Source organism: Enoplosus armatus, chromosome 5 (genome assembly GCF_043641665.1).
Source record: "Enoplosus armatus isolate fEnoArm2 chromosome 5, fEnoArm2.hap1, whole genome shotgun sequence".
Lineage (NCBI taxonomy): Eukaryota > Metazoa > Chordata > Actinopteri > Centrarchiformes > Enoplosidae > Enoplosus > Enoplosus armatus.
The window spans coordinates 25766310-25790607 of record NC_092184.1 but is presented as its reverse complement, the minus strand read 5'-3'; the positions used below and the strand labels follow the sequence as shown (position 1 = coordinate 25790607).

Genomic DNA, 24298 nt, shown 5'->3' with positions numbered 1-24298 from the left:
CAATTTCATTGGCTGCCTGGTGCGACTGGACGCCATGTGCAGTGAGTCTCTCTCTTTCTTTCTTCCTACTCACCTTCCTCACCTCCTCACCTTCCTCACCATTCATTTTTCATTTTGCAACCAAATGTAAACAACTTTCCTTTAAAAGCATCTCCACATGTTTTACATTTGTGCTGTCGATCTTTGTGACAGTGCGTCAGCGACAAGCTACTCTTTAAAATGTGCAATAATCAGTATTGACTTGTTTAAATATTAATATGACAGTTTAAGTCATCAGGCCTGGTGATGGATGTGTGTGTGTGTGTTCTGCAGGAGCCTTTAAGACCCTGGATAAGGACAACAGCGGCTCCATCGACCTCGACATCAAGGAGGTAAAACACTGTTTGGTTCACTTCAGTGTCGGGTTTGGTTCCAGAGGGGGGTAACTGTAAATAAAAACGTGGATGAAATGATTTTTCTAACCTGAAAAACGTAGTTAGAATGCTTATCTATCCCTGAGTGCTGTCTGCAGGTATTCATTTTGCAGGTATTGTATGTAGCCTGAGAGGCGATACTCAGGGCCAGTTAGCAGAAGTGACCACACAGTAACAACTGAAGGCACACATATGAGTGAATCAGCATTTTAATCCTCTTTTCTCATGTGGAGTAACAAGGTTCAGAGAGTAGGATTTTGAAAACTGAAGGTGTCACATTCACACTGAATGGATCAGATGCTTTGACGTTTACTGTGTGTGTGTTTCTGTCTCACAGTGGCTTCAGCTGACGATGTATTCGTGAGGTGACGGAGGGAAGCTGCTCCACACAAACTTCTTCTCTTCTTTCATCTCCTCCCTCTCATTCCTCTCATTCCACTTGGATGTGCAATAGTGTTTGAAACCCCACCGTCTCCATGGTAACTGGACCAAAATGCTAGCGTAGAGCTAAATCTAAGTCGGACCAAAGTCAAGCTGACGCTGCTGTTGCACTGTCCTGCTGCTGCCAGGCGGCGGCGCTATAACCTCCCCGTGTCACAGATTTCTATAGTTTGTTTTAGGGAAAAGTTGTGTTTTCGGAATTGACTCTGAATGTTTAAGAGAATAAAGTGACACAACTTACAGTTAAGTGGTGTGTGACAACCTTTTGTTGTGTTTCTTTTTCCCATCAGTTCAGTTCTGTGGCTCTCACTGCTCACACTGACTGCCAGGTTTTCTGTTTATTCCAAACAGTGAAGGGAACTTGTGGCAGACAAGAAAAGTTAGAAAAAAAAAAAGGATAAACTGTCATAAAATTCAAACTTATAGTCTGGATCACCTCTGCATTAGACACGAGCATAAGAGGTAGAAAATATCTGAATATATATCAAAGTGTACCACTTTAGTGTAAATATTGGATTTATACCATAAATGTCTACATATGTTTTTAACTGCAGCTTATGAGATTGAGACCAGATGTTGAGTTTGTAGTGATACTGATGTAGTTTGAGGTATTACGAAAGATAATTCTATACTTTTACTTGAGTAAACAGTCAATGCAGGACTTTTACTTCTGAAGGATCTGAATACTTCCTCCCCCTCTGGCAGTGAGTGTATTAAATGAAGATTAAAGTCAGGTTCAGATTATATATTGTTAATATGAACCTGTTCTTCTTGTATGTTATGGTCGTGGTTTAAGTTCATAGAAGACCCACAAAGGATCACAAGATTATATTATAAATTATAAACATTATTTCCAGATGTTTCTCGAGTCTTTGCTGTTTATCTTTTGAATGTCACAGGTTCATTTGTCTCTTGAACCAAAAAGGTTCATAGCTGCTGGTTTAGGTCACAATCAACTATTTATTTCTTTATATAAATACAATTATGAAAAATAAAAGTCATCTTCTTATATGATATTTTCATGCATTTATATCAGATTTAAATGATCATTCCTATTTATTAGTCTTATAACGGGACCAATAGTGTCTATATTATTTAGTACTGTGTTTGTATTGTGACCTAGTATTGGTACATGCTACTTTATGTTTTATGTCATACAGATAATACTCTTACTGTATATAATATCCTTTTGATATGAGGCTGACTCTCAAAGAAAGGAACATTATATTTTGATGGTGAACATGTGATTTTAAATCTGAGTCGACCTTTTCAAATGGCCACAGCTGAATATTATTACTGTTCTGCAGTTTTAGTGTCGGCGTGTTGACACTGTGGTGCGCTTGGTGAGGGGCGGGGCCGGTGTGGAGGAGAGGGGCGGTGCAGAGGAGAGGGGGGGGCAGAGATGCTGAGGAGGGACACCGGAGGAGGACCGACAGGTTTCTGCCGCCGACTGCGGATTGTTTAATGCGGAAATCTGGATAAAAAGTCCCAGAGAATCTGAAGAGGAGCCGCTGAGAGGTGAGGGGGCTTTCTTCATCTAAAATAAATGGAGATATCTGGGAAGAAACTATCAACTAAAAGTTGAAGATTTGATGAAAACGCGTCTTGTTTCGTGTTTAGTTGTGAAGCCGGAATTAAAAAGAAGCAGCGGATTGCTGAAGTGTAGTTTAATTGATGATTTAAACAAGAGAGAAAGTATTTTGGACTAAACTAATATGAAATGGGTCTATAGGTCTATAGAAGTCTGGAGGTTTAGTGTAAAGCCTGCAGATATCATGCTCAGTAAAGACAAACTGCAAATAAGATCAGTTTAATTACAAAATGAATTATGAAACGGTCTGAAAGCCACCAGTGAGAGTCTGTGTGTCTCTCTTCTCTCAATGTAAACAGTGAATATAGTGAGTGTGTTTAACTGCAGGTGGTCACATCTGTCTGTCAGCTGTGTGTGTGAACAGTGTGTGTGTGTGTGTGTGTGTGTGAGTAAAGAGGAAGCTGGTTCAACTGAAATGGCTTTTTAAAGATCAATACCAGCTGATTCATCATCAATCATCATCTTTTATCTGCTTTAAATTCAGTATTTACACATTTGACCATTTGAAATAAACAAGAATACGTGTTGATAGTAATTCAGCCCTGACTGACTGTTGACTGTGTGACTTTGATGTTGTGTACAGTTTTAATCAGAATCAGATCTCTGAAACACAGAGAGATCATCTTGTTCAGGTCAAATGCTGCTGTCGTCTTATTGGTCGGATATTGAAAGGTTACTGACAAACAGGTGAATGTGATTGGACGGCCGAGGCTCTGTGTCTTCACTCTCTCTGTAGTAAAACAATGGCTCATGCTGCTGCTGCTGCTGCTGATGATGATGATGATGTGTAGACGGCTGCAGTTCCTGTTACGGCCACCAGATGCTGGTTCCAAGAAAACCTTCATGAAGTTGAAACTGGCTAAACTTTTGCTGCAACTCAATTAGACATTATCTGGTAACGCACTGCGTTTGCCAATGAAATACATGCAATTGTGTAAACTGTGTTATTCTGCTGTTTACCCTCTGCGGACACCAGGAGGTGCGGCAGGACTTTGATGCTTAAAGTCACTGTCAGCCCTGATGAATGCAGTTTGCTTGATTTCTTCACTTTTGTCCATACTTGGATTTTCTGCTCCATATTGTTCACAAGCGTGCAAAGTGTCCGTCACAATCTTTAAAATCTGCAGAAGGTCAAAGGGGTCAATTTGCATGTTTTTACAACGCAAACATGGCTCACTGTGTACAGACTGATTATCAGATACATCCAAGGTAGCTGGTTCATTGCATATATAATACTGCTGTCTCTACTTAACACAAGTAGAGATCACAGTACTGGAGTACAAGCGGACACATGCGTCTCAAAAGTGTCGTCATTAGTGCAACAAGTGATTAGTCAAACTGGTTTCCGTCTCTTATAACAGATCACTTGTTTCTGTCGGACAGAAAACAGCTTTAAAAATGTAATGATGCTCTAATATCGTTGTACACAGAATACCTTTGTGCCTCCCACCTGGTGACTAAGATGAGAATGTTTCCTCACAGTTTATAGACTAAATGATTCGTCGGTTTATGGCAGATACAATCAGGACATTATTTAGTTACAGTACCGTCTCTGTTTCGCGTGATTCCAGTTTGCACCAAAGAGCATCAAGAGTCTTTCTTCTTTTCTTTCCTTCTCTGTTGCCCCTCCTTCCTCTTCTTTATTCCAGCAGGTGGTGATTAGTGGTTAGGCCTAATTATGATGCTCCAGCCTGATAACACAATGTCTGAAAAGAAAAGCGTGTGTGGAGGAGCCACAGTAGGCAGAGAGGGCGTTTTTATGATATTGTGAGGACCCAACACCTGGTTGGACACTGACATTGTGGGGTCGTCTGATCATCTGATTAGAGAGGAGAGAGTAATTATAAGAGAGGAAAGATTCACTGTGTGTATATATATATATATATATACATATACATACAGTATAGGGTTTGTAGTTTTGACAGCAGCCAACTGTTTCTCTTTGTCAACCAGCTTGTTGTAAATTTCTCCTGGATAATTAAAAAAGAATGAGAAAATGATGAGCGTCCTGGAAGAAATATTTATTAGCCACAAAATGATGAGTGTGTTGTCATATGAACTGTAAAGCTAACTGTTCAATTCAGATCCAAGTTTGTTATCCCAAACCAACGGAGCAACAAGTGAAATAATCTGGTTTTACAGATTCAAGAGTTCCCTGAAAACAGACAGGAAGTTGAAAATAGACAAAATTGGAAAAAAATTGGAAATAAGTGGAACCAGATTAGCAGCTATTAGCTTGAGTGAGATGTTCAGATTAGACTAGAGGACAGGTTTAGGTTTTATTGGCTACCAGCGAACTAACTGAGTGGCGTTCCTGGTGTCGGCTCGGTTGTCAGGAGAACCAGCTCCAGGAAGCCCTGAATGTGACATGGTCTCCCACGCTGCAGCTACGGTAAACCCTCGAGAGAGCGTTAAGTTGTGCTAATTTAGGGAGTCATTACTGAGCCACAAAGTATTTTGTGATCTTACATTTCAAGCTTGTTTTGTTAAGGTCCTGTTGAATTTGTTCAATGACCAGAAGAGAGAAGCTATTGCTAATAAAAACAAGCTTCTTCTGATTATTATTAAACACAAGATAACTACTTCATGAGCTTGACATTTTAATGTGTTGTATTGAACAATGAATACATTTTTGTTGAAAATAAAACATGAGAAATAATTGTACAGGATCTCTTTGATCTTACACAAAATCTCTCTGTTATAATCAAGTTGTCAATGTATTACTGTGCTTGCAGGTTGGTAAATCTGGAAGAAACCTGTTTCATTTGAACAGAAGATCCCTTTGTCCGTGATAATGAAATCCATGTAGCAGGAAGGCTGTGTTGAAGCCTGCAGTATTACGGTGCCATTATCTGGAGAAACAAACTGGTCTACAGGCTTTCAAATGGAACCTGCACCGTTATGTTGTTATGCTTTAGTTGTCTCACTGTTCTATTGTTTGTTTTTAATATATATACCCAGGACTCCCTGGCAAGCAGCATTGAGACAGTTATTTTGGTGAAATAAAGTCAACTGAGCTGTTTTTATGTAGATGAGAACTTTGTCTGTCAGCTCGTCCCTCTGTTCTATTGTCAGTCATTATAAATAATGATGGTGTCACTCTGCTCTCCAGGTGCCAAAACCACCTGATGCTGCAGCCTAATCTGGTCACCTGGGACTGATCACACACACACACACGCACACACACACACACACACACACACACACACACACACACACACACACACGCACAGATGGCCAACATGGCGTCAGACCCGCCCATCTTGACAGAGCAGGAGGAGCTGCAGAGGAGAGCCAATCAGGTCACAGATGAGGTAAGTAAGAACATCTTGAGTAGATTATCATAGCTGTAAGTAAAAGCTTTATTAAATATTAAACCCCACTCTGAGTACCAGATGGTTTTACCCCATGAGAATAGTTAAAGTATTGTCAGATAAACACTCTTTAGTTGCTTCTTCAGCTCAAGTGTTTGACCAAAGTCGCCTCACAAAGCCACACATTTCATCTCACTGGGTGCTGGCGAGACTAAATGTGCGTTTTCATAATCTGCAGGCGATTGGATAAGATTTTAACCAGTCAGACCATATCAATTCAAATCTACAATACAGTACTGCTACCGGGCTTAATTGATTTTAAGGTTTTAATCTCTTAGACTTCAGGGTGGGTGGACACTAGATGGCTGTTTCTGGCCGTTCTAATTGAGTTTTCAGAATCAGCGCGTCAGTGAGGTCCTCATGGAGCTCAGCGAGCCCTTCAGATTACAGTACAGTCATAAGAAATGCCAAATCTAACTGGGGTATGTTGTGGCTTTAGGCGGGCTTCTTCAAACGGACCAAAACTTTGCTGGCTAGATCTGTTTTCCAACATTTTGATACTATAGCTAAAAGTCTTTTTTGTTCGAGGGGTTAGAAGGTTTTTCAGCTTCGAGAGCCTTCTTCAAATATCTTGTCTTGTTTTGTTCAACCAGCTGTGTGAAAGTTCAGTTTGCAATGATATAAGAAAGAGAAAAACAGCAGTGAACTTGGAGAAGAATATTTTGCGTTACTAACAACAGATCTAATTAATTGTTAATTAATGAATTATTCAGCTTAACTTAGCCACAGTTAGTGGTCAACAATATCATACCAATAAAGCTCACATGGAAGGATTCTACAGAGGACAGGAGTGTCCCTTTAAGCACACCTGGCTCACCTGGTTGCCATAGCGATAAATGGGGTCCTAGCGCAACAATCTGCAGAGGAACATCAGGCACAGATGAGCTCATGCGCTCAGTGTGGGGCGGGGCTGAACACACACACACACACACACACACACACACACACACACACACACACACACACACACACTCCCTGGAGTTTAAAGGCTACTGCAGGTCAAAGCCATTTGTCACCTCATCATCCCCTCGGTGGGGAAGTCCCCAGGGCTTTGACATGATATTTACAAAATACACACACTCTCTCACACACACACACACACACACACACACACACACACACACACACACACACACACACACACACACAGCAAGGGGTGGAAAGACTGGGAGAGAGGATTTCTGTGTAAACGCAGGTCATCACGTCTGCTGTGTGTTGACTTCAGGTTCAGGACAAAACAGCAGTTAAAAGTCTGATCTGTATATTTCTGACTTTAAATCTACATATAAACTGTTTGTCTGTTCATGTTGACGTTCACAACAAGGGTTTGGTATATTAACCTGTCACTCAGTTTGGGAACGGTAGGCTGTGACCGCATGTTTCGACTAAATGATTTCCTGGAAAAACAGTATTTTGGTATTTTGTTTAAAAGGCTTGATGATTGTTGATTTCCAGAGGAATTTACTTGAAATAAACCCAACTGAACGTTTATTATTGTAAACTTTATTTCCCAGCTGACCTGCTGTGTGCTCTGACTCTCTCTCGGTTACGCTTTGTAACATTTCATTTCAATTCAGTTATTAGAAATGTACAATTTGAACATTTTATTTATATTTACAGACCAGTTAATATAAAGCGCTGCTCATTTTTAGGTGCAGGAAAAGTTCTGATCTACTTGTACATTGTACTTGTACTTGTACATGGAGAAGTTGTAGAAATGTTGAAGAAATGCATCCATGATCGAGCCTCACAATTTGCACTGATTGAAACTAGTAATTGAAGTAATTGAGTTATTGTTTTGTATTGTTTGTAACTTGTTGAATGTTGTATTTATCGCTGTGAATTTGAATTTATCGGAAACACCCAATGTTTGTGTCTTTCAGTCCCTGGAGAGCACAAGGCGGATGATGCAGCTGGTTGAGGAGGTACATACACACTCATAGCCAGAGAACAAAGTTCATCCTCATTATCATGTTAGCGTCATCATCTCGACATTAGCCAGTGTTTCCACTGTTGTTTCCACAAGATGTCTCGCCAAATGACTTTAAGCTGCTGGAGGCCGATTGTGGGCTTTGACATATTGAAAACAAGAGTGGGTGAGAGCAGAGACAGGAAAGGACCACATACTGGTTAAACAGTCTGACATACATGTTGCTGCTGACCATTTTCCAAAGCATAAGATAAGTAATTATATTGTCCGTCATCCAGGAAGCCATTGGCTTCAGTTTATTACTATAGAAATATAACATTGATCACCTCGTTGTCTTTTTCGTCAGAAGTGAGCAGGAACAGTTCTTTCTCATCGCAGCTGCATCACCACATGACAATCATATAATATCTATCTGCAGCAAGTTTCTGCACGTTGATTTTCACAGAACTGAAGTGAAACCAATGGCTGCCTGAAAGAAGGGAAGTCATGGATCATAACCGCTTGCTATCAGTGATGAGTTTTCTGTGCTCCTTCCTCCAGAGTAAAGATGCTGGGATCAGAGCTTTGGTCATGCTGGATGAACAAGGAGGTAATCAATTCTATTTGATCACTCTTTAAATTCTCCTTTCAGCCTTGTACAATAATGTTCTCAACTGGGAAATACAAAGGCCTGTTTTCCAAGGAAGACGGTCAGGAGTTTTGCACCAATATTTTAGTATTGGTTCAGTATTTTGGGATGTGGCTTAACAAGAACATGGCTTTTTATTGTGCTGTAAAATTATACTTAAAAGAAAAAAATGTTAGCTTCTCAGCGTATTTCCAGTAAGTCCACAGAGAGATTCAGAAGACTTTCAGTTAGTTCACGTGCACTTGTGAACAGGTTTGAGACCCACTCAAGGACATTTCAGACTTGTCATGAGCTTTGGTTATGGGGATTGACAGCAGGGCCCTTGACCAATCAGGTCAGTCGGTTGAAACCATCTGTTGTATATTGTCCGTCTCTCGTGTTGTTACGACACCATAAAACCCACCACCGTAACACTCCTGTTCCTAACAGAGCAGTTGGAGCGTATTGAGGAAGGAATGGACTCCATCAACAGAGACATGAGAGAGGCAGAGAAGAATCTGACAGACATGGCCCAGTGCTGTGGTCTGTGTATCTGGCCAATCAGGAAGTAGGTCTGGTTTCCAGGATCTGCATATTGGTGCCCAGTTCCATTGAATTAAATGAAGATAAGTCGTTTATCGGAGTTTGGTTCCGCTATGGAGTTCACCCCTCCATCCATCCATCTGTTCATTCCTTTCATCCATCCAACTATTTTCTGCGCCAGCTTACCCACATCCACAATCTACACCCACACTGACAAAATGATTATTGTTATCTTGACCATGATTGATGATACCAGGTTTCAACAAAACCTTAACTCTTGCCATCAAAGTGTCAAGAAAAACAAAACATTTTTAGACTTTTTTTTTTTAATTCCACAATGACCGGAGGAGGTATACGGAAATAGTTACTCATGTAAGAAAAAAAAACAGAAATAAAATCAAACTCTGGACAAATATAAATACAATAAAGGAGAAATTATGAATACATTAATGTAGGAGTTATTATTTTATTAATTTAACAAATTTAAATAATTCTTTGGGTCTTGTAAATAACACCATGTAAATATATCTTCTTTATATAATGCTTTATATTATATTATATTATATTATATTATATTATTACACCCCACCCCTCATTCCTATTCAACCTAAACCTGAGCCAGAAGCCATGATGGAACTGGGCACTGAGGTCAGAGGTCAGCCAGCTCGGCCCTGTTAGTGCAGAGTGACGTTATTCTTGATTTGGGAGCGGATTGTTTTGGTTTTTAGTTTTGGGCGTCTCGTGTTCAGTTGCTGGTGGCGGTCTTGTTTTTCAGTTCAGCTTTTGGGAACTAGTTTGTGATTGTTTTTTCTTTTTCGGATTTTGTTTTGCCTTCCTCCTCCGCTCCCCTCCACCATCCTCTCCCTCCATTCTTCCTCTTGTCTTTTCTCCTCCTCCTCTTTTATTTACCTCTTTCCCTCCTGGTTCTTTTTCCCTTCACCTCTATTGCTCCATCCTCTTCCTCTCTTTATGCTTTCACCGCCTTGTCCCACGTCCGTCCTCTTTCCCACGTCACCCCCTTCCTCCCCATGTCCACCTTCGTTCTTTCGTTCTTCCTCTTCTCCTGCCTGTTCCTCCGTCCTCCGCTCTCCCACTCCTCCTTCTCCTCTCATAGAGCAGTTGGAGCGTATAGAGGAGGGCTTGGATCAGATCAACTCTGATATGAAGGAGGCTGAGAAAAACCTGACTGACCTGGGCAAGTGCTGTGGCCTCTGCTCCTGTGATAAGTAGGTGGAGGTGTGTGTGTGTGTGTGTGTGTGTGTGTGTGTTGCTTCCACACTTTATTCTGAGGTAAGTATATGATGATCCTGATGTCTTCTGTTTGCTCAGTTCATTAGACAGTGCACATTGAGAAAGACTTTCTTGTTGTGTCACATTTTGCTGCAGACACTGGGAGTTGTTTGTTAGTTGTTGTAGCTTCCTTTTGCTGCCTGCTTAAGTTGCTGCTTGTAAGGATTTTCAGCTGTAGGACCAGTGTGGGTACAGTGTGGTTCTTGTGCAGGCTGAACTCACAGTAAACAGACATTCATAGGTCTCTCTCTCTCTCTCTCTCTCAGACTGAAGACCTTTGAGGAGAGCGGGGCGTACAAGGCAGTTTGGGGCGGAGCCTCTGGTCAAAGCGTTGTGTCCAATCAGCCGCCGTCTTCTCGAGTGGTCGATGAGAGGGAGCAAATGATCATGAGTGGAGGATACATACGGAGGTAGAGAGAGAGTGTTATTGTAGGTTGGTTGGCTGTTGTGTTGGGAGAGGCCGCTGTGTAATGTAGTGTAATGTAATACTACCAGTCATCAGTCATAAGGGCAGCTGGCCAAACACAGGCCATTATCACAAACACACACACGCTTTATTCTGCTCCATCTCAGGGTGACTAACGATGCCCGTGAGGACGAGATGGAGGAGAACCTGACTCACGTCGGCAGCATCATCGGGAATCTGAAGAGCATGGCCCTGGACATGGGCAACGAGATAGACACACAGAACGTCCAGATCGACCGCATACAGGGCGAGGTACTGCTGTCACATTACAACGCTTAGCACTGTGTGTCATCATGACGTTTCATGAGGTATCAACAAACATCACAGCATGTCACAGAGCACCAAATATCAACAAATATGCAAACTAATGTCACAGGGTGATCGGCTGTCACCAGATATTAACAGTTCTTTTAATTTAAGTCTTAATTGACCCACTAGGGGAATATTTGTTTGCAGACAGGAGTTAAAAAACACAGGACTAAAGCATTCAGACAGAAAACCACTTTCACATTCACACCTACCATCAATTTACAGTCTCTGATGCACGTGATTAAACAAAGCAGTCTCTTAGATGGACGTTCGTTAACTAAAAAATAGCACAGTCTCCTTTAACAGGGTTACTGGGGCTCTATGAATTTACTACAAATTTTGTAAAGTCTGATAGAATAGGTCACCAAATGTCATTAAATACTTCGAAATTAATCAAAACAGCACAACTCTGTCAGTACTAACAGTGTGATGACTGGCAGTCTAGGAGATTTTCTCAACTGATCAAAGGCTTTGAACTGGTCCTCTGTGAACTCTGCATCAGGATTTCTCAGTTTGATACTGAACAGTCTGTCTGAGAAAGAGAGCGAGGTGAAAGCAGGACACTCCTGCTTTAGTGCAGAGGCATGTGGTAAGAGATGCATAAAAATCAAATAAATCAAATAGATCCTCCAACAGCGAAAAAACAAGTTGTTTTTTTTTATTAATAGTATCTTCTAGTATTTCTGCTTTAGTGCACAACCTGCTTTGGGAAGACTGTATTTGATTCGCCATTGCAATAAAGAAAACTTTTATTTGAAAGATCAGAGAGCTCCAGTGGTTCTGTCCACCAGGTTCTTAACGTTTCTTTTCTCTGTCTAACTCTCTCTGCAGGCTATCCTCAACGTGTCCCGCATCGACGCAGCAAACCAGAAAGCCAACAACCTCATGAAACGATAGAAGGAGCGCTCTTCCATTTCACTCTTTTTCTACTAATTCATCCTACTTGCAATTACTATGCTTTTGCATGCTGTGCCAAAGTGTTGCCGCCGTTCTTCTCTGCTTTACTATGGACTATGACTGAGTCCATGATTTTCAGTAGTGAGGTTATAGTGACCTATAAGGTGTTCATTATCTATTATCTTGTGTTATAATGTTCGTATTTATTCTCATAATATTCTCATAGGGAGTTATAGTTTTTCTGTGATACTGACATGACATAGCCCTTTTGAAATGTGTCATAGGATTATTATGACTCTATTTCTGTGGAGATTTCACAGCAAGGCCTTTGTCACTTTGCATTTCACGTGTTTCCCCTCAAGGTGGCCTCGGCGGTCACTCAACAGAGAGTTAGATCATAGGAAGCTTCATTGGTCCCTGTGGGGAATCTGGGTCAGTGCAGCAGCACCATCACCAGCAGCAGCAGCAGAGAGCAGAATCAGACAACACCAAATATATGAATCAAGAAATAATTTCACAAAAGGGGAACATGTGGAGAACAACACAGCGAAGAGCGCCTGCGTGGGCCGGGACGTTTTTCTTAAGCCAAAAAGTGGCCTTTTTCTTTTACCGGAACAAACAACAAACAAACAATAGCTCTATGTGTGGAGAATACATGTCCAAATTTCTAAAAACAGAAAACATACATAATTATCAGCAACCAGTTTATTTCCAAATGTAAACATTGTGTACACACACCCCTCCCCCCTTTCTCCAGTCTGAAATGTTCCATAGGGGGTGAAACACGTGCGTGATGGCGCCCCCTGCACGCGCAGCCGGGTATTGCCCAGAAGCAGGAAACACGCATTTGTCCCCAGAGGAGGATCTCTGGCGACACCAAGCGGTCAAACATGGAACCTGCTCTTCCCGACCTCTCCATCTTCTTTCTTCTCCATGTTGACATAAAATGGTGGTGAAATGACGATGAATTGGTGTTGTTCTTGTAACCTCATTCCACCATTTGACGGGGAATCTGAGCTCACCAAGGTTTCTGCCCACACTGTAAGGACTCCTGAATCACAACATTTGTTAAAATGCAATGCAGTTATTTGTGTGCTTGTCATAATACCCAATTACACATTGTTTTACTAGCTGCTATGGATGTGTTGGTTCAATAGGCATCATTGTTGTTCACAATCATCCAGATGTGGTGTGGAGTAACGCTGGAGTTCAGATGCTGTGGTTGTGCTGTGGTTGTTGGTAATATGTTAGCACACTGAAGCTGATGGCCTTTGCTCACCTGTGCAGGCCGCCATGCTTGTCTCTACCAGGACAAAGTATATTTGTGTTTGTTGTGATGAAATGCTAAAATATGAACGTTACGAATAAAACACGTGCACAAATAATATGGCTTGCAAGGCTTTGGACTAATTATGTCAAGGCTGGGGGGGGGGGGGGTGTCTGGGGGAATTCTCAGCCTCGTGAGGAAGGTTACTCATCAGTTTTTCTCATTAAATACCAACAACGTGTTAATTGTGGTGAATTCGTGAGTTTGGAGTTTGATGTAAGTGAAAGTGGGACTGATTGGTGCACGCTGTATCTGGGGCAGCTGGGGGCGCGCGGGGGCTGAATACGTTGCGCGTTCAAGGGAGAAAAAAAATTTCTCTCGCGCTGCGGAGTCTGCGCAGTTCCGTTGTTCTCGTCACTCCGAACTTTCGGGAGAACCACGGAGGAAGGAGGGGAGGGAGAGAACAACGCCATTTTTCCTGGTAATTACTTTCTACATATTTAGCTTTTGACACCGCACATCGCGATTAATTCTCGTTTAAAGGCCGCACGCGTGCCAATCCCGCACAGATCAGCACGTTAAGCTACAATGCGAAAAAGAGCGTAACGTCAGCGGAGCTAGCAGACATTTCGTCCTCTGTCTCGGCCACTGACAGCCGCGCAGCGGTCCGGTGCCCGACTACAACACGCTGCCTGGTAACGCGTCGTTTTACATCCACGATAGCTCCATGTGTCAGTCCCGTAATTCGCCGTTTGTCAGGTTTCGCCGTTTCCACGTCGCAGCCTCTCGGCGCTCCGTAGCGGACAGAGATGGCGGGGTCGCTGGGCTGTTCCCTGCGCGAGCCGAAAGGCACGAGCGGCAGGGGGAGGAGAGGGAGAGGCAGGCACGAGCTCAACAAAGACTCAAGAAGATCGCAGCGGATTGGCTCAGACGGGCCACGTGGCCAGAACAAACGCAATGTTAATTTATATTATTTTACATTAAGAAGTTGTCCTCAGCCGTTAATGTACTGACAACTAAGTACGTTGTGTTTTTTGACAGTAACTGCTACGCGTATTAACACCATGCTGGTGTATTGTGGTAAAAGCAGACTTTAATTGAATAGCTAGAGACAAACCAAACAAATAAAAAAATAGAGGGAAAATACTATATTATTACAGAAATTAAACCATATTAATCTGAGAAGCTGAACTAGTCTAACGTATTTCACCTGTTTGAAGTTTTTGGCGTTTGTTTCTGTTAAATATATTTTAGGGTATTTGTTACAGAGTGATGTATACAGGGTTTTTGTGTCTTTACTTTAAAAATCACAGTACAACAGAACATAACTCATCCTTCCATGTAATTCTTTACCAAGGCATTTTTACTTCCTCTTCCAACCAGAAGAGGGCAGTGTAGGGGCTAAAGCTAAAGAAAAAAAGATGTTCTTGGTCTACGCCATAGACTGTATATAAAGATATAAAGATCATCTTTATATGCAGTTTATGGTCTACGCCTGTGAAAACAACTCCAGTCCAACTCTACAGAAGCTTATTGCTCAAATATGTATTCTTACTACTATTTCTTTGTTTTCTAATGTCACTATTTGTGTTGTTCTTCGTATATTTACTACAGCCATGAAGTTTCTTCACCATTTCTAAACCAGTTCTTATAAAAGCACTGGCTCTCGTGCTGCAGCTGTAGTGTTAGAATGAGATGTTGAGATTCGGGACATAAGTGCACAGAGTGTGGCACTGCTTCTAGTGGAGTATGAGCGGACAGCTGTGACTCAGCTGAAAAGATATTGAGCAGCAAATCTGAATCTGTAATCTACATCTGTATAACCCATTTGTACCTTAAGTTATCAGTGGCACGCTACATATGAGTGTAGGAGTCATCACGGGTGGATATAGTACTATACTATAGTACTAGTCTGAATTAATTTGTTTTAAGTCTGGATATTAATTTTTGAGTACATCACTGTGATCATTAAAACATAAGCTGCAGGTATAGTTCAACAAGTGCACCTGCCACCAGCTTTTACCATATTTTGTTGTTACTGAAAAGTTGAGCAGTCTTTGCTTTGAAACATGCATTCATTTATCTTGGTAAGAAAAAACGCCTGTCTCACAGTTTTTTACTTGGATAGTGTTATATACTGCCACCAAGTGTCGGACAGGATGATCCACATGGCAGAAACGGAAGCAAATATATTTCCTGTTCTTAGATGGAGCTGTCAGTGCCACTGGTAATCAGAAAAATTGTCCAATCAGAATTGATAAGTAAATAATATGCATAATAATAATAAGCAACATACACATTAATGTGTATCACGAAAAACTAGCGGCCATAATTCTGTTTTACAGTAGAGGTGCAAATCTGTCATTTTGAGAATGTGCCACATAAAATCTTGTTTATTGTTGAATATTATTGTTAATATATAATATTCTGTATATTTTTACTCTTAAAGTGCATGCGGCCCTTCTGAGTAAAATTAGGCTTTCAAGAGGAAAAGGGACAGGAGCACAATGACTGATAATTGTGCAAACAGACACCACTGTGTGTCTGTCAAAATCAGACAGAAAGTCTGATGGTGGTTGCAGTTGACTTTGTCTGTAGTAGAGTGCAACATCTAATTCATCTCCGCACGTTGTGTTGTCTGTGTTCTCTTTCCTCCCTGTCTCCTTAATCTGTCTCTACTTCTTTTCTCTCTCGGTCTCTCTCCTCTTTTGCAGGCCCCCTGCAGTCAGACCGGTGTCTTCAGTCCAGACTGGCAGGTGGATCAGGACCAGACAGTCCTGGAGGGCGGTGGACTCTGTACTAAACTGAGTTGTAGCGGGCCGTCAGAAGAAGAGGGGGAGGAGCTGACGAGGTGGAGGGGGAGCTATGTCGGCCTCGTGGCGTGATGAAGATGAAGAGTTCAGGGTGGGAGGTGTAAAGGGAGGGTTGAAATCCAAACCGAGGTTCTCCTTCACTGAAGTCAAACTGCTGCTGGAGGCGGTGAAGAGGAACAGATACATCATCCTCAGTGAGTAGGAAGGACTGTGTGTGTGTTGGCTTTTGGACGGAGGTTACCTTTATTCCTTTCGTTTGGTTGGATCTTTGGCTGCCTGTTGTCCAAAGCCTGTAGAAAGTGTTGTAATTCCACTATATACTGAAATGTTATCAAGCTTATTATCGTCCGTCTTTATTGTTTTATTGCCTAACACTAGGAACAGATTCAGCTAGGAACACTAGGATCCAGTGACACAGATTCGGTTCTGATGTCAGAGTTATAAAGTGGTTGGCTAGTTCTGGAAGTGTTTTTTTTTCTTCAGTCTGCATTCCTATTTCAGTGTTTTCTTTTAACGATATCCTCAACGTTGCTTAACACAGAAACACGGGACTCTCCAGGATGTAACAGTCCTCTAGGTTTATGTAATGACCACCAGTTTCAGGTATTTCAGCTTGGTTTCTGGGGATTCATGGTTTGTTCGTCAGTCAGGCATGGCGGACGGGCTAAATACTACAATACCAATGAACCTCTGCCACTGTTGCTATGGGGAATAAGCCAGTCAGAGGGGGGGCTCATAGCAGTAACACATTTAAAACACTTTGTTGTTGCAGTTGTAAACAAGGAGCTCCTCCATACCTCTGTGATATCCCACTTTGATGTTGTTGGTGCCGGTGAACTTAGACTAAAGCTTCTTTTGGTAGGTTGCAATTCAGATGTCCGGTACAGCTGTGGCAACAGCAAATCGGCTATAACTCTTAACAGATGTTGGCGGTCTGGGTTTCTGTGTAGATTGTGTGCTTACTCAAAACGGCATGTAAAGATTTTCACTAGCAGAGGGAGCAGATGAGCCGGATTAACGATGTGGATTGACAATACCACGATGGTTAAGAATTGTTTAACATGACCCAGACTGATGTGTCTCACATCATATATCCTCTCTGTAGGGAAGTTTAACCAGGGTGTGTCGGCTGAAACCAAGAAACAGACCTGGGCTGAAATAACGAATCAGATCAACAGTCTGGGAGAGAATCACAGAGAGGTTTGTTATTATTATTATTATTATTATTATTACTATTCTTTTAGTCATGTTAGTGATAATGGTGGTGTGAATTTACAGGCTATCTATGAATTTTTTTTTTTTTTGACTATGTACTTTTGAGGTACACTCTCAGACCTATTTCTTTATTTAGTTTATAAAATGTACATTCAATATGTTTCTAAATACACACAAAATATAAGCCTTTTGTATAGATTACACCAGTGGTTCCCAAATGTTTAACTTGCAACCCTTTAAAAGAAAGATTTGTCCACTTAATGTACGGTTTGTGACCAGTTCAACCAAAGATTGATCCTTCCTTCTCAGATTATTTCTATTTGTATATTATTTCAAATCATTTTAATTATTTATAGAGGCCTTTAATTAAAAGAGAGAAAAAAAAGGTTAAAAGCAATTTTGTGCAGCAGAAACATGTTTGTCTCTTTTTCTATCCTATTAACCATCTCAGAGCCCCTCAGACTTATCTCGTGAATCCTCGCGAGTCCCAGAGGATGAATGATTAGCACTTCTAGTGTTACTTTTTTGATAAATCAGTTCATCATTTCGTCCATAAAGTTGAACAGGAGTGAAAAGTACCCGTCATATTTGTCAAAGCCAAAAGGGGACGTCTTTAAATTGTTTGTTTTGAACCACCAGCCCAAAGATATTCCATTTACTATGACACGATATGGAACCAGAGTGTATGTATTATTTGTGGCTGATTAATGACTAATTGATAATCAAAATTGCTGGCAATTCATTTTCTGTCCAGATGAATCCACTAATTGTTTCAGCACTAGTTTGAAGCATCAGTAGAGGTGGCCGTAGCAGCAGACTCCTGTATGGAAATGATGTATGTCCTCACAGCAGAAGACTTTTTAAAGGAGGTTTCATTTTCTCACAGGTGCGTCAGATCATGAAGAAATGGGCAGACCTCAAATGTGATGGAAAGCGGCGCGTCATAGCCCTGCGGGGCCCCAATGGCAACAACCTGAGGAAGAAGAACCTGGGCCCCGTGGAGAGGATGGTCCATAAAATACTAATGATGAGTCCTCGAGGAGGTGAGAAGGAGCAAGCGAAGAGAGCGGGACATTGTCTATGAAACCTGGATTGAGCAGCTGAGAGTAAATCCTGGATAGTACCGGGACAGCTGTGGTGTTAAGACAAAAATTAAATCCTTAATGAACAATTTTTCATTTATTGTTTCTCAGATGGCGACAGTGATCTGGACTTGGGTGAAGATGATGATTTTTCAAAGCTTTACAGTAAAGGCCCACCCCCTAACCCTCCAGCTTACTCCTACCTCAGCTTGACAGACAGTGGCCACTCCTTACCTGGAGGAGCCTCCGTAGACCTTTCTCCTCTCTCGTCGCCAGAGAAAGAACTTGGTAAGTAGAGCTGGATACTAGTTAACGCCGTGAGTCTGTACATTATCGTGTACACTAACGTCAGTTTCTCTATATACACAATATTTCTACAAAGACTGTTCCTGTACCCAAGTGACTGCTAGAGTGAGCTCAAACTAAAGTGAGATCAGAATTGGTGTGTTTTCCCTGATTTGTAACCAGAAAGAAATGATTTGTAGTTGTTTAATTTTCCACCATGTGCACAGATTTCATACAGCTTTCTTCACTGTTCCCCTGTAGAGTTGTATTTGCAGTTACTGAACAGTGTTGAATGACTGGTAGCATTTTTATATGCCAGTCGAGGTTGTTTCTGAGCTTCACAGGGTCACAGTAGATAGGAGACAGGGACACACTTGCGCAGACTGAACAAAAAAGTCCCCATCCAGTAGTTAATAGGTGGCAGATTGGCAGTATGAAAAAAGCAGACTGTGGTTGATAAGAAAAACATACTAAAGCTGAGCGTCACAAATATTAAAGCAAATGGGGCAAAGACAGAGACTAAGATGAGTTGTAAGGAGGAAGCCAGTTAATATCAAGAATACTAAGAAGAGGTATGTTCATCCTTATAACAAGAACCCCCACTGTGAGAATATAAAGATGAAGAAGTTACAACAAGACTGACTAAAATAGAAATCAAATAACCATAACCAGTAACTTCAGCGGTGATGGCAGTGGTGAAAGGTTGATTTTATGCATGTTTGATTTATTTTCTACTATATTGCCTCCTCTTTAAATACTTCAAGTTTGAGGTATTCTTAGACATTTTGGTATTGTGAAACTTTCCAACTGCTGCTGAGCCCTCTGATGATGCGACGTTGTCATGTTTTGCAGGCGATCCTTTCCATTCCTCCTCTGACTTCGACCTGGCTGACGATGGAGGTAAGAATGTAGTTTTATACAGCAGATATTTCAGCCAAGCCACCTGACTGTTGGTTCTGACTGCAGGGAACCTTAAATGGCATGGGGTTATCTAAAATGTCCATTTAAATTCACATGAAACAAGCAGATGAAATGGGTTTGTTGGTTGGCAGGAGTTAAATAGTGATGTGAAGTTACAGAGCGACCCACTCAGATCCACACAGTGACGAACAAAGATTTTAAATTGAACAAGAATAAAACTCCATATGATTGATCAATGCCGCGAGTTTATGCATCAGAAGTGGTATCAGAAGAGGAAACAATGGGATCGTGCTCCTACAAGGACTTGAAGATGGGTTTGTAGCTTTTGTGTGGCTTCTTGTTAAACCTGTGAAAAAAGGAAAACAAATGTTTAGAAAATGTTCTTTGTGCACATCTTGATTGTAAACAGGAAACCCAAGCGACCAATAGATGGTTTAGGAAATGCTGATAAATGTCAGCCACTTTAAAGCGGTGCCATGTTTGTGATGGGGAGTTTAGTTGACTGACGTGTTGGTCTCTCTCTGATCTACCAGAACGCACCATGGATTTTGACGAAAATGACGACTCCATGTTCTCCTCCTATCCTGTCTCTCTTCCCCCGCCCCCCTCCACCTCCACCTCCCTGGACCCCCTGCCTGACGACGCCCTGCTGAGGATCAAGCCAGTCCACACGTACTCCCGAAACAACAGCCAGAGCCAGAGCCAGAGCCAGAACCACAACCACGTCCAGAACCACACTTCCTCCAGACCTCCACCTGGACCATCTTCTTCTGGGGCCTCCACCTCCTCTGTCTTCCCTTCAGTGTCAGATTCAGACACCGCCTCATCCTCTGCTGCGCCTCCCCCATCGCAGTCCCCCTCAAGCTCCAACATGACTGCCTCCTCCCTCCCTGCTCCCCCTCCCGCCCCCTCCTCTACACCTGTTACAGCAAATGTCTCTACCTCTCACCCTGTGCCCTCCTCTTCCTCCATCCCACCACCTCCTACTCCTCCCACTACCTCTGTTGCTGTATCCTCCTCCTCTGTTGCTCCTACTGCGACCTCCACTCCCTCCTCTTCTGTCCCCTCTTCCAACTCTCATCAACCTTCTCCCTCCTCCTCAGTCCTCCCACCCAATAATCCCTCCACCTCAGGCTCAAACCCGTTCGACCCCCTCCCGGCCGGAGCGTCCTCCCGCAGGGCCCATGACCACGTGGCTCAGATGGCCTCTCAGAGCCTCCAGCAGCAGCGTGCCAGCAGGATGCTCCTGACCTCGGTGTCTCAGTCTCTGGAGATGTTGGCTCAGTCTGTCCAGCTGCTGGTGGAGAGCCAGCAGGAGTTTGTGCAGGAGTCTCTGCTGCTGCAGAGGGAGACGGTGGACATCCTGAGGGATTTCTCCAACACAGCGCTGACTATGCTGAGAGACAAAGCCAACAGTGGACAACTGGCGACACATCATCATCCGACTTCACACTTCTGAAAAATGGACACGAACAAACTGGTAGGTTTTCAAAAGAGACAACCACAAGTCGGTGCAGCTACATTCTGGCAGTGGCACGTTGAGTCATCCCGACTTCAACGTCTTGTCTTGATGGGTGATGTTTGACTTTAATAGCCGTTGTGGCTGCTAAACAGATGCTTTCCTTTCCCGAAAACGGGACAAACTGTTTGCCCAAAGGCACACTGGTGACACCAACACATGCAGTTTTAGGCCACGATATCATAGGCTGTTTATTTATGTGCCTGAATCTTGTTTTATCTTCTGTATTTACTGTTTGTTTGTGGAAGGCTCACACTGTAATTGGCATTTTAAAGGTAGAATTTTGAGCTGCTGAAATCGCGTCGCCATGTTACAAAAGTCCACACAAACACAGACTGGATTGTGTTGATATGTGGAGATAAAAACACAGATGAAGATACTCAAGGACAGACTCTTGGGACACTTGGTTTGAATGGTGCACTGAAAGAGAGAAAATTAACAAAGAAACTAACAGTAGAACATAAAAGTACTAACCCTACATTTGAGCTCCGGGGCCAACTCTGCATCAGAGTGGGAGCCTCCCTCCGGCCACCATCTTAATGTTTTCAGTGTTAAACTTGATCTATGTCGCATCAGCTCCACAGTCACGCTGTCCTTTGCAACTGGAGGAACACCTGGTTTGATGTTTTTGCTCAAGGGCAGCGTGGCAGGAGCTGCGGAGACGGAGCAGAAAGCACATGTCCTCATCGCTGACCTGAGGTGGACGTTTACACAAATTACAATAAAATATTTTTTAAGTGACATGTTTTGTTGAGGTTACTGCTGAATTTACTGCTTGTGATGAAAACGTTAGCTTCTGTAATTCCCAAAGGTTTTTCCAAAATGACGAAGACAAATGATTCGCTCTTGTTGCGATCTAGTAATCTGCATCCATATCGCCTTCATGTTTGGCCTCAGACTGCCTCAGTTACATGGATTATGTAAGATCAGAGGTTTTCTGTCTCAAAACAGTTGAATTGAATGAGGAGACGCTCCCATTTCTGAAAGGTCTCAGACTGGACAGCTGTGATACCTGTCCTGAAACATGCCTAACTCACTGTAAGGTAGTCTGGGTCAGAGTGTCAGCCGATACAGCTGAAATCACAATGAGTGGGTGTTACCTTTTAATCAGAGGTATCCTGTGGCAATGAGGAGATATGAATAACCATTTTATTGGGGTTTTTTTCATAGTGCAGGTAAAGTTTGAATCAACTTATTGTCAGTTATTTGCTGAACTGTCGAAAGTCTGCACATTAATCTAATGTGCTATAGCTATCAAAGTTCTGTGGTTTGATTGTCACGTGGGAGTTACGTCACACTGTTTCAACAACAAGTAATGGTAATAAACACGAGCAAACGACCATCTTGCACTGGGGCCCAGTTGTAATTTGTGTGATAGCACAGGTGCAACTAAAAACAGTGACCTTAATAATGCCCAATATTTAGATTTTGCCAGCTGAGTTTCGATACAGTCTTCCTCATGAAATCCCAAATATACTGAGCAGCTTAAAAGCTTTGTCTATGAGAAACTAAGACAACCGCCTGAGCCTGGAAACGGCTCACGTACATGTTGATATTTCGGATGTTCTGCTGCCCACGATAGACTTGAAGACGATGTGCGTTTGAAACTCTCTTTCTTTGACTCTCTTCTTTGGCCTCCTTCGTGCTGTCCACTGTCCAGCTCAGCACTGTATTCTAAATCTGCAGACCCCCCCCCCCCGCCGTTGAAAAGTTTCCTCACTTGCAGTTGTCTGACTGACCAAATGACATGTAACTGTCTGCTGTAAGACCAGGCTGTGTGATGTTTCCTACAACCAAATCCTGAGAATAAAGATTTTATCATTACAAGAAGACTCATCTGTTGGGAGAGTATTTTCTGAATTGTGGTGATAACTGGAGATATACCTCATGTTTCTTTTTGCCAACGAATCACATGAGAAGACCAAAACCAACAATGAATGCATCTACTAACAAGTATATGTCACAAGTGTGATATGTTGGGTGACAGCGGAGACATTCGCTCCCCAGGAAGCCTCCTTTGAGAAATTTAGGGGGAGCTCTAAAATGTTTATGGTGCCGCTGGTGTTTTTCTGGTACATTTATATTATAAATTTAGGTTCCTGAAATAAATGATTGGTTAATAGTAAAGCACTTGTTTATTCGTGCATAACAATTTCAGACAATTTGTGACTAATAAACACAATGCTGTCTCTTCCTGCTGTGGGCATCCCTGCAGGGCTCCACGGTGTAAAGCCACTGAAAACAGTTTGAGTTACATTTGCTAAAAACTACAGTGACCAGCTGATACAGGAAAGTAGTAAGCCTCTTAAAGAATGAAATGAGCTGTTTTGAAAGATTTCTTTCAGTAGGAACCGATGGGCTCGGAGCTCATTGTTGGTTTTGTTGGCTGATCAGAATAACGAATAAGTCCAGCTTCATCCTTTAAGTTCACAGGCGGCATGTCTGATCACTTTGTTATTACTCTGTGCGTGACACAAATTAAGATTATATCAATTTCATCTGTGTGTCCATCAGAGAGGGTGGGGACTCTTAAGTCTGGCACAGCAAAAACACAGCACTTTAAAGAAGTGAGCATATACCAAAATGTCCTCACAGGCAGGGTTACAGTTTCTAGATCGAACCACTGACTGATACTGTTGCTCAACACACAAATTCAGATAAACAGCCCTCATTATCCTTTAAAATGGGCTCTTACTGTAGTTCAGATTGATGACGGTGGGAGGAGCTTTCTGCTCCAGTCTGGATGACCAGTTCCAATAACTTCCTGAAATGACTTTACATGAAAATGCAGTTATAAAACAGCAACAACAGGAAACGTGGGTCTGATGATCAAAACCACATAAAACTGATGAGATGATTAAAGGATGGAGGGGAAATTCAGCATGTTGCTTATGTTACTCTTATTTCCTGACGGTCTCTACCTCGAGCCAACACAGATTGATAATGAGCACCTCGAACTCTCTCTAAGTAGTTTCAGAACGTGTATTTTGAAAAATCATCCATCCATCAATCGTCCTGTGACCCGTCACATGCATCCTTACACCTTGTCCTGGGATTATGATTCTAAATCAAAAGCAAAGCTGAGTAGACCAGATTCATGAGACTGCCTTCATGAAATCTAAGAGTCTACAGGTTCTTGACAACCTACCTGCCTTATGCTAATTGAGGACAATTAGACATTTAGACAATTCAAAAGCTCCGGTTTGACCCCCCATACCCTGAAAATGATGCTTGTTGAGGCTGACGTTCTTTACTTACTCAAACCTTTTATTTTATGAAGAAAAATAACGCTTCTGTGTCCATCAAATTGATGCTAATTTCTCTTCATGCAAGTA

The 24298-nt window shown here is 42.1% G+C and overlaps 3 protein-coding genes across 4 annotated transcripts in view; all 3 read left to right on the top strand.

Annotated features, from left to right (window-relative positions):
• The window catches only part of LOC139285043 (calpain small subunit 1-like), a 7236-nt gene extending 6135 nt beyond the window's left edge, over positions 1-1101 (top strand). Inside the window, exons 9-11 of the mRNA XM_070905472.1 lie at positions 1-41; positions 313-371; positions 751-1101. The exon at positions 1-41 is cut by the window's left edge and continues 76 nt beyond it. Of these exons, the coding sequence (XP_070761573.1) occupies positions 1-41; positions 313-371; positions 751-777 (127 nt within the window). The 3' untranslated portion in view covers positions 778-1101. The remainder of the gene's footprint in view (positions 42-312; positions 372-750) is intronic.
• A 4525-nt stretch (positions 1102-5626) lies between these two features.
• LOC139285285 (synaptosomal-associated protein 25) lies at positions 5627-11903 on the top strand. Of its 2 annotated transcripts, none has more exons than XM_070905824.1 (7): positions 5627-5759; positions 7703-7744; positions 8290-8338; positions 10014-10125; positions 10456-10599; positions 10763-10907; positions 11796-11903. In XM_070905824.1, exons 1-7 carry the CDS (start codon positions 5679-5681, stop codon positions 11859-11861), a joined length of 639 nt encoding a protein of 212 aa, XP_070761925.1. In that variant the 5' UTR covers positions 5627-5678; the 3' UTR covers positions 11862-11903. The 2 variants fall into 2 exon arrangements, with proteins under 2 accessions (XP_070761925.1, XP_070761924.1); XM_070905823.1 differs by lacking the exon at positions 10014-10125 and adding an exon at positions 8807-8924.
• Positions 11904-15993: 4090 nt separating this feature from the next.
• On the top strand, positions 15994-22795 carry LOC139285519 (uncharacterized). The gene is made up of 6 exons (XM_070906087.1): positions 15994-16135; positions 17047-17141; positions 18043-18199; positions 18350-18526; positions 19376-19423; positions 19978-22795. The coding sequence occupies exons 1-6, from the start codon at positions 15994-15996 to the stop codon at positions 20901-20903; spliced, it is 1545 nt and encodes a 514-aa protein (XP_070762188.1). The 3' UTR covers positions 20904-22795.
• The last annotated feature ends 1503 nt before the right edge of the window (positions 22796-24298 follow it).

Excerpts from the sequence above, each read along its gene's own strand:
- LOC139285285 (XM_070905823.1), top strand. The coding sequence starts at position 5,679 with ATGGCCAACATGGCGTCAGACCCGCCCATCTTGACAGAGCAGGAGGAG. Across the intron at positions 5,760-7,702 it reads CCAATCAGGTCACAGATGAG|TCCCTGGAGAGCACAAGGCG; the intron begins GTAAGTAAGAAC and ends TGTGTCTTTCAG. Across the intron at positions 8,339-8,806 it reads CATGCTGGATGAACAAGGAG|AGCAGTTGGAGCGTATTGAG; the intron begins GTAATCAATTCT and ends TGTTCCTAACAG.
- LOC139285519 (XM_070906087.1), top strand. The coding sequence starts at position 15,994 with ATGTCGGCCTCGTGGCGTGATGAAGATGAAGAGTTCAGGGTGGGAGGT. Across the intron at positions 16,136-17,046 it reads GAACAGATACATCATCCTCA|GGAAGTTTAACCAGGGTGTG; the intron begins GTGAGTAGGAAG and ends TCCTCTCTGTAG. Across the intron at positions 19,424-19,977 it reads CGACCTGGCTGACGATGGAG|AACGCACCATGGATTTTGAC; the intron begins GTAAGAATGTAG and ends CTGATCTACCAG.